Consider the following 9,944-nt stretch of genomic DNA (forward strand, 5'->3'; position numbering starts at 1 on the left):
TACAGTTCCAAGACCTCAAACATTGCTATAAAGTAAAGAATTCAGTTGATACTATTAAATTGCTGTTAAGAGCACTATCGGAGAGGTGCTATAGAAATGGGTTTGTTGGAAAAATTTCATCCTTTCTTGGCAAACGTGGATTATCAGGACGCCTTTAACAAATTCGTGTGTGTTGCGATATCCGTATTGTTCCTCAATATCCTGTACATCCTCTCTGCTGTGTTATTCTGGTCTGTGTCTGCGAGTTATCGAGGCCTAAAACAAAAGAAAAAAGTTTACTGGAATCTGTCAATAGTTCGTGGGATCTTCGGGTTGTATTGCACTGTCATTGGAGCATGGGTGATATTCTTTGACGATGAACTTTTAGAAGACCCAGCGCTTGCTACCAATTCTACAAGCTGTTTTGCAATATTGACTGGCACTGGATTCTTCTTTTTTGAGTGTGGGTCTTTAATAGTATTCGACCTACACAAAAACATCAGTACTCTGTTATGTGTTCATCACTGGTCCGCATTATTTGGATTTTGTGTAATGGCTTACTTAGACATGGGACATTTTTTTGGTACAATATTGCTTCTTTTAGAGATGAGCGCACCGTACTCTGCTTTCTGTTGGATACTCATCAAGGTCGGTAGAGGACACACACTGCTATGGAAAGCGAACCAGTTCCTCTTGGTACACACTTTTCATATACGATCTATGGTAGAATGCTATTTATGCTTTCAAATTTATCTAAAATATGACAAAATCTTGTCCAGTACGTCAACTTTAACATTTGCCATTTTACTCGCTGAGGTAGCTCTCTTTACATTCCTCTTGACGCCTTATTGGTTGTACAAGCGGACACAACAAATGTTCATTCCGGTCGACTGGAATTTCAATGAAAATGATCGTCAACATGAAATGAATGGGGAATGCAAGAAGGATTCCTGACCCGCTAACTGAAGCGATGTAACGTGAAATGCGGTGTTTAGAAACAAGAGCACCGTAATTTATTGTTTTTGATGAAAGAACCTTAATCTGACGTGAACATTATTTCATTATGGTATATTGACATTTTGCGTTGCATTTGTGTATATGGTATTAGGATATGAAATGGTAATAAATAAGACTTTACTAAAGGTTTCAGTGATTCGGTCTGTGTTGGAATAAAGCTAAGATGTCAAGAATTTCAACGCTGTCTAGGAGGTATCACAATACCGTTCCGGAAACATTCATTTCAAAGTTTGAACAAAACAGCAAAATCTTTGTAGATTCCAAGATGGCGTTTGATTCAGACTGAAATGGAGCGCTCAACTGGATCCCTTCTTAATATCATAATATCTTCCTATGCAGATATCTCGGTTATGCAAGTGAGGTCAAAGTGAAACGATATACGATCCGGGGTAAGGCAGCTGGGAATAGTTGCTGGAGTTAAGCATTTATCATTCAGCAATGACCTCTAACATCAATTGAAACTATTCAATTGTGGCGCCTCAGTGTATGACATAAGTAGCGGTAGAAAATCTAGACTGGGAAACTAGTGTTCGGTAATGGTATGGAATCTAGACTGGAAAACAAGTGTTTTATATGGGTAGGAAATCTATTCTGGAAAACTAGTGTTTTATATGGGTAGGAAATCTAGACTTGGAAACTAATGTTTTATATGGGTAGGAAATCTAGACTGGGAAACTAGTGCTCAACAATAATAGAAAATCTAGACTTTGAAAAAATTATATTGTGTAAATAACAAACGTAGCTTACAGCATTTTTAATCGCAAAAATGCCATTAATGCAAATTGTTCAAGGCAATACAAATAAAGTTTATTGTTGAAAGAAATATTGAAATCCTTTACTTATTTACTCTACCTTGTAGATGTCGTTTATAAACATTGTAAAAGGTCTACAAGATATCTCTAGTGACGTCTTAGTAAAATCATCTTTTAATACACATCCACAACTGAAGAAACCATTCTTTGATTCCATCAATTAAATGAAATGCCGGTCATGAATTTTATGTCCTTTCTAGATTACTTACGTGACTTCAAGTTCCTGTCAAGTATTCCTCTACGGTTAAGGTCAAAATTGACCTCGAAGCTATATCTTGACGATTGAAGCACATGTAAATATTTCTGTTAAATTCATTTTACAATAAGTGTCTAGCAATTGCAACGTATAAATATGACAACAGACAAAGTAATTACTAATTGTGTTGACATTTCGTGCTGAACACATTTGTGATTATTGTATTATGATCTGATGTTAACTACATATGTATCATATATAACCCTGTATTTACTGGGTAGTTGATGCTTTAAAGACATTTCAAAAGGAGCAATAATACCAATATATAATTAGTTTTGAGTTTGTTCCATCGGGATTAAACGTGAGGTCTAAAAAATATCAGGTAACTCAAAGTAAGGAGATTAAGTATGTGTTTCCATGTCAGGAAAATATAAAAACATTCTTTATGTCTAATAGTTATGAGCGGTCTACATTTGAAACAGCTAACAAAACACACGCGCAAGGAAATAGCACATTTTAATACAATTTAAAATTAGACCAATAGAGCCATGTAATGAAGTAAATTGACCATACAGCTGATTCTTCCTTCCTGAACTCGTCAGTAATGTTAATGATAATAGTTTTGAATCTAGGGGGTAGGGGCCACTAAGAAAATAAAATGAGAATAAAAACAATGGTCAAACTCTAGATAGGCAGGTGCACTATACCCATAATTAGATAAATATCGTTTTTTTTTATGTATATCTGACAATTTCAGATGAATGTCAAGTACATGTGTATATCTGAATGAATTAAAATGTGGCAAGCTGTTGACGGTAAACTTTGGATACTAAAAGTCCACCAACTGTATCTACCACTTACAATTTCGAAGATTGTACACAAGAAACCCAAGTCAATAGGACATTTTACTTTAATTTAAAGTAGATGCAATTGAGCTTAATCATAGAGTCAAACCATAAAGTAAACTACATCATTTAAATGTCTTTGTCCGTACACATGCACTGTTGTCTGTTTTAATTAACCCTTCTTCCATTGACGTCTCAGTATGGCGGATCTTTTGATGGACATTCAGAACGATCTGGCAGCGGTAATTGACTTCAACGTAACAAGCATTTGAATAGAAGTTACAGACAAACGAAACTATTAAACGTTAATGTTCAGTTCGTTGTATTGAAACTATGCCGGTGTATATTGGAAAACCCGTAAGATATCCATAAACATTAGCATGATCATTAGTCAGAACATATAATAACATTCCTCTTTATGTATACTTGTTACTGTTTGGCATTAAATTGCCTTTTTTATTACGACGTATTGTAAATTTTAACAGTTGTACAATAGAATTTAGAAAATCAATATGAGAGGTCGGATATGGATACCGATAGATATATTCGAAACATATACCTGTCTAGAAAAGTCCTTAAACTATAAAATAAGTACCAGTAGTCGCTTCATTTTTACACATTCAGGCTTATCCGTCTCTATGACACATTCCTGAAGATGTTGTTATGTGTTGCGTCCTACATCTGAACATTGCCCTTAGAGACAATACACCTTTGAAGGGGGGATGCTCAATATATGGGATATATTTCCTTTAAATTTTTATAGGAATGTCAGGATTCTGTCCCATTCATTCTGGAGCATCTCTGGATGAGAGAGAATCAATGTTCAATAAACAGTCGGCCTAGACCCCCAGAAGCTGGATGAGTTCGGTTGAATAGGTGATATATAGTAAATTCTCTTAAATCCTTGTACTGTAGAAATAACAGTACTATGTTTTACATGCGATCTATCATGTCATATAACCAAATACGATAGACAATTGATACATTAACATCATTAATTATTAAACCTGGTTTTATTATTCTGCCCAGATATATTCCTAAACGAAATACAATAATAAATATTTTCCTAGGATCGCTGAAAAATTAACATTCCGCAAATAAGTTTGTTATTTATTGTGTTATTGTTGATTTATTTCAGAGTGTGCCTTAGTACGCTCTTTAGTACAATAGACATATAAGTGAATAGCGCGTACGTTGTAGTAATGAATACATTGTATGACATAATATAGTTTCTATAATTCCCTTCTAAATAAGAAATCTTATTGATTTAACTAGTCATTAAGTAAAATATCGTTGTATGACTTGTTTAAGTATATATTGTCATGTCATAGTCCTCCTCCAGACTCTTGTTGTTGTCCAGAGTTTAACTATGTATCTGGATCGTTTTTATCGCATGCAATGTTGATGTGCATTTCATATAGTTTCAGACAACATTAAATAAAACATTGAATAATTTCATCAATTATTTATTTTCTTAACGACATCAAGGCAAGACTGCAGACGATGTTTAATATCATTTACTTTGGTATATTTTTCGATATACAATTCGAATTTACACATTATCCAGACCAAGCATACGGATAACCCAGGCCCAGTTGAAGGGAGTGTCAGTCAGGTAACTGGTAGGGAGGGAAGATACATTGATGTAGATACCTCCATCAGGTGTAGGCGCACTGTACGGCACTTGCTGTTCATAACCCAGTAGAAACACAAACGCTTGACTAGTGTCTTTTATTACCGGCGAGCCAAGGTACAGAGTGGAATTGTTCTTAATCACAGACATAGGGACGATGGCATATACAGCAGTGGTGGTACTGATAGTGAGTGTTGTGTACCTGTCCATTAAAATAGGTTATGGCCACAGTTTAAAAAATTACCGAACACTAATGTGTAAAAAACACTCTATGTCCAAATTAGTAAGGGTATGCCAAAGTAAGAATAACAGTAAGAATGTTAAGAATACTCTGAAAAATGTATAAGGGGAAATATAGCTACCATGGTGTTCCTGAAAAATAAGCGTTTGATTTCTCATCGCCGACACCCATCACCCATCATGTAAATCTTGGTCAGTACAAGTAATGTAAAATTCTAACTCGATAAACAAGTCAATAATGAACCATTATGAGTAGTACATGCAACATTTAGTATCATTATGCCAAGAAGCATCGTTAGCCGTGCAGTTCATGTGATACTGTGATCATTCATCACACCTCAATTGTCAGTAACATTAGCCCTTTATTGTTAAAGTTTTTGGGATTGCAATTTTTATGCACTATATGTTACTGCATTGGGTGACGTAGAATACCTTCATTGCTTTAAATGACTATCAGATACCCAGATATTCCGATTTCATGTTTAACTTCAGGTTTATTTTATTTATAAAATAAATAAAAAACAAATATTGAATTAAATAATAATTGTTGTGATAAGTCGATGTTGTTCACATATTTGTTTACTTACTTTCTTGGTAAGGGACATTCATTTTGAAACCATAGCATTAACGCAGAAACCTGATATTTCACCTACCACACTCCTGGAGTGACTGAGTCATTCTGATGGCGCCATGGCTTTGATCCGTATATGCCTTCGGAGTTTACTTTCATCCATGCCCCCATCTGGCGCAGGCGCTCTTCAAATATTGGCGGAATATTTCCGTCTAGTGTGGGACCTATGTTCACCAACAGGTTGCCACCGCAACTGTGATAAATGTGTATTTTCACACAAAATTTGTACTAGCTATTAAATAGAACGGTTAAGTAAGAAAAAAGAAAAACTGCAGATGCAGACGTTAAGATAAATGATTAACAGAAATATACTCAGGTGGTGATTATATTGGTAATTTAAATTTTAAATTTACTTTCATTATCATGTATGTAACAAAGATCAAGAATGATGAAAACAACACAAGAAGTTATTGAAGTTTTTCGTCGAAGTCAGCTGTAATGTCAAACAATGTAATCCTTAGACAGTAAGACAAAACATTTCTCTAAGACACTTTTTGTGTTATATAACTTACCTTACTGTCTCGGCAAGTGTAGATATTAATTCTTCAATAGAGACAACATCTGATGCTTTCATGTCTCGTCTGTATCCCCACGACTTCCGGTCAAGTGTCATGGCATTCTCCCACTTAAATTTCTGCAGGACACCTGAGTAGATGGAACAGAAACACACGAGAGCAATACTTAACACGTATTGATATTAAATGGATTACCCTCTCATTTTCATTCCTATTTTAAGTTCAGTGTGTTTATCACCAAGAGTGTTTATCCATGAACGTAGATTTTGGTATTACAGCAACTAACTATTTTTGCTTTTCGGTGTAATTACCAACAAATTACAAGCTCATCTCTGACTTTGCAGGTAAAAATTATCAAACACTGCTTTCAGGTAACACATTCACCTGAAGCACTTACCTGGGTTGTATCTGTCAGAACAGGTGAAGTAGCCCCCGTGATGGCACATGTCTCCCCTTCCCCATCGATCATTGGTCACAACAGTTTCCCTCACAGGGCTAAAACAGCAATAATGATCAATATTAAGAAGGGATTATGAAATGTAACTGTATCGTAAAAACTTAAATTCAAACACGTTAACGAAAGCTTACTAAACTGAAATGGCGATCTCTGTACAAATGAATGAAAAACTACACAAGTTGTGCTAGTTATGTCAGTAAATCCGTTATATCTATTCAGATAAAATATTAGTAATATCATGTTTTGAAAATTAGAGCTTGTTATTTAATCTATATCAATACAATATCAGAAATAAAATATACGATGAATTAATGGTGACTTGATACCATGAAATTGGAATGAATTTTCATAGCACAAGATATGTATCGGGAGGATATGCTATACAATGGTGACAATGATAATTCTCAGTAATACTGTTTATGAAGTATATATAGGTGTTGTTAGGAGATCATTTGCGGTATATTCGGAGTTTCTGTAGAAAGGTGTGCATATGTAACATCGTCGTTCAGAAAGGAGCAACACAAGTAACGTTATACGGTTGTTATTTGCTGTTTTATTCAATGTTGTTTGTTGGTATCACTGACGAGTCATAGGAGGACAAAACAGCTGTATGATGTAGTGATGTAGTATCACTGACGAATCATAGCAGGACGAAACAGCTGTATGATTAGTGATGTATCATCACTGACGAGTCATAGCAGAACGAAACAGCTGTATGATGTAGCATCAGTGACGATTCATAGCAGGACTAAACAGCTGTATGATGTAGCATCACTGACGAGTCCGAGCAGGACTAAACAGCTGTATGATGTAGCATGACAAAACTACTGTATGATGTAGCATCACTGACGAGTCCTAACAGGACGAAACAGCTGTATGATGTAGCATCACTGACGTGTCCTAACAGGACGAAACAGCTGTATGATGTAGCATCACTGACGTGTCTTAACAGGACGAAACAGCTGTATGACGTAGCATCACTGACGTGTCCTAACAGGACGAAACTACTGTATGATGTAGCATCACTGACGTGTCCTAACAGGACAAAACAGCTGTATGATGTAGCATCACTGACGTGTCCTAACAGGACGAAACAGCTGTATGATATAGTTTAATTAATTGTTCTCTCTGCTCTATCTAAATCTGAATTTGTATGGAAACGTACTATTTATTTGTGTGTAATTTGTATGATTTTACGTATGTTAAAGATAACTATTGGTGCGTTATAACAATAGCATGTTAACAGGGTCCTTTCAGAAAAATCTATCCTCCGTAAAAATGTAACTTTAGGTAACTTTGGAATAAGTTGGAACAGTCATCGAACCTGTCATTGTAGAGCCAGGCCAAGAAGTCTGTTGAGTTCCAGTAGGTGTCGGGAGCCTCCCAATCCCCATCTGACCATATAATGTCCGGTTTGTATCTGTTCACAATCTCGTAAAGTTCGGGGAGGGTTTTCTCCTGAAGTTGATATAAATTTCAACTGCTATTATTCGGCAACTTATAGATCGCTGCACGACGTAGAAAAATAGTCCGGATATTTATCCCAGTAAAGACTTCTAGTTTTATTACTAGTATAGGATATTAAAATTTGAAATAGAAATTTAGGTAAATACTAGAATAGTACTACGATCACGTATCGCACATTATTTTATATTGCGAAGATTTCGCTCATCGTTGAATTTCCGGTCCTGAGAATTTTTGTTATCAGTATCGGTTTGATTTGTGATATGACTACTTATAGACAGTTCTGATGTCAATGCCATGAAATAAAACGTACCCTAACAAAATCCTGGGTTTTGAAATTGCTCGCCTTGTCAGCCAGGTACAATGGATGAAACCATTCATAAAGAGAATGATACAGACCAAAATTCATGAACATATACGTCTTGTTTCGAATGGCATTTGTAAATTCACCTGGAAAATACAAAAAGAAAAAAATATGTAAACATGTTATCACATAATGATTCTTGATTATGATAGCGATTATGAAGAAGCAGAATAATTGTTATGTATCTTATAAGGTAAGTTATAACAAAAATAAGCATTGGTGATATAATGGTCGTAATAACAATATGTAAAATTTTGATATTTTTATCTCTGCTAATTTGTAGATGACAAGTATAGGTCCATGTTTCCTAGCAGCTTTTGTGTATGAACCAGCTGCATACTATTATAAAAATTGCATGATAAAAAGTATTCACATGCCATTGTTACCGACGTTATACTCAGTCCTTCAAATGCGTATTTATAAACCTACCGACAATATCACGGTGTGGTCCGACGTCCATGGAGTTCCAGTTCCAAGAATGCTTGGAGGGCCACATGGTATAACCCTCGTGATGCTTACTCGTCAGTACCACGTACCTAGGTATGACGTTATGCAGTGATATGTACAAATTTTAAACCAAATTAAAAAAAAAAAAAAACTTTTACGATAGAATGCCTTCACGTGCAAATGTTCTAATTAGCTAGTAAAACGCAGTTTAATCTTTGCTCAATAAATAGTACATTTTTGTGAAATATAGTAATTTGATCCTGAATTGAAGTAGAAGCGATGCTGGACCTTCAACAACTTTATCATGTGATTATACATGTAATTTCATTGGATTTCAATTCCTGATTTGGAATTAATGTATCTAAGTATTAAAGTATTAAAGTATTGTATCTACATTTTGTTCAATAGTAAAACACTGAATGCCCACCTGTGCCCAATTTTACAACATAATGTGATGGGTTCCCACGCTTACCCTGCTCCTGAGTTTCCCAGTACATCCATCCATTCGTTTGCGTCAAATTGTGACGCAGTGAACTTGGGACCAAAATCAGGATAGGTGAAGCCGGGGGGATAATTCGCCTTCATAAACTGAATACAGTCGTTATACTTAGCACCCTGCCAGTCCCACCAAAACCATTCTGACCTGAACGCCGGTACAGAGAAAACTCCCCAGTGAATGAACACTCCTATCTTTAGACGGTCGTACCACTCTGGGAGGGGTCTTGTTTCTAGGGAATCCCAATCCGGAGTGTAGCGTATTCCGCATATACACCCAACCAATAGGCCCAGCAACACTACCAGAAAACGCTTACAACCATTCACCATGGCGGAGATTTGAAAGTCATATCAATGAAGACACTAAACACTACCAACAATCTAAAGTGAAGATAAAGGACATACCGTAAAGCTTGTGAAAGTTCAAGAGCGTTGCCTTTCAAGATAAGCTTATAGACAGAGTACCAACAATTTGTTAGCAAAGTGACTAGAAGTGTAGTGACAAATATTTTTTTCAAAGATTTGAGGACTTGTGACTCACGCAGAAAGAGGGGAACAAATTTTTAAGTTGATAACATGCATATTCTCCCATCCAAAGATTTCATCTGTTAATTTTTAATTTTTTTATGCGCTATTTCGTTTTTTGGCTATTTTGTTTTTGTTTTTATGTTCATTTCTGTTCGTTCTGTAATCTTTGAATGCTGTTGGTATATACTAACGCTATATGTTAACTTGTACAGACTAATTTTATTGTTTGTTGAAAGGTAAGCCCTGCAAATTTTATAAATCTTGAAAATGTTCTAGATATAAGACATCAAATTTTGCCTTTGCAAGAGAAAGTGGATCTGT

At 35.5% G+C, this 9,944-nt stretch overlaps 1 protein-coding gene across 1 annotated transcript; it reads right to left on the reverse strand.

Moving 5' to 3' along the window:
* Positions 1–275: 275 nt before the first annotated feature.
* On the reverse strand, positions 276–9,425 carry LOC132557941 (alpha-L-fucosidase-like). The gene is made up of 9 exons (XM_060222469.1): positions 9,073–9,425; positions 8,583–8,689; positions 8,103–8,239; positions 7,650–7,783; positions 6,266–6,363; positions 5,866–5,998; positions 5,376–5,546; positions 4,406–4,684; positions 276–465 (listed from the first exon to the last, which is right to left on the reverse strand). Exons 1-9 carry the CDS (start codon positions 9,423–9,425, stop codon positions 276–278), a joined length of 1,602 nt encoding a protein of 533 aa, XP_060078452.1.
* Between the last annotated feature and the right edge of the window lie 519 nt (positions 9,426–9,944).

This window comes from Ylistrum balloti, unplaced genomic scaffold, assembly GCF_031769215.1.
Source record: "Ylistrum balloti isolate Yb309-2 unplaced genomic scaffold, AGI_CSIRO_Ybal_v1 Utg370742, whole genome shotgun sequence".
Taxonomy (NCBI): domain Eukaryota; kingdom Metazoa; phylum Mollusca; class Bivalvia; order Pectinida; family Pectinidae; genus Ylistrum; species Ylistrum balloti.

What these genes read in the sequence shown, in the direction of transcription:
- LOC132557941 (XM_060222469.1), bottom strand. Translation starts at nt 9,425, where the DNA reads ATGGTGAATGGTTGTAAGCGTTTTCTGGTAGTGTTGCTGGGCCTATTG. An exon ending in CTGGGAAACTCAGGAGCAGG is followed by an intron (nt 8,690 to 9,072) that starts GTAAGCGTGGGA and finishes CGTCATACCTAG; the next exon opens with GTACGTGGTACTGACGAGTA. An exon ending in ATGCTTGGTCTGGATAATGT is followed by an intron (nt 466 to 4,405) that starts GTAAATTCGAAT and finishes GTTTTTGTGTAG; the next exon opens with GTCGAATACTATTAAAGACC.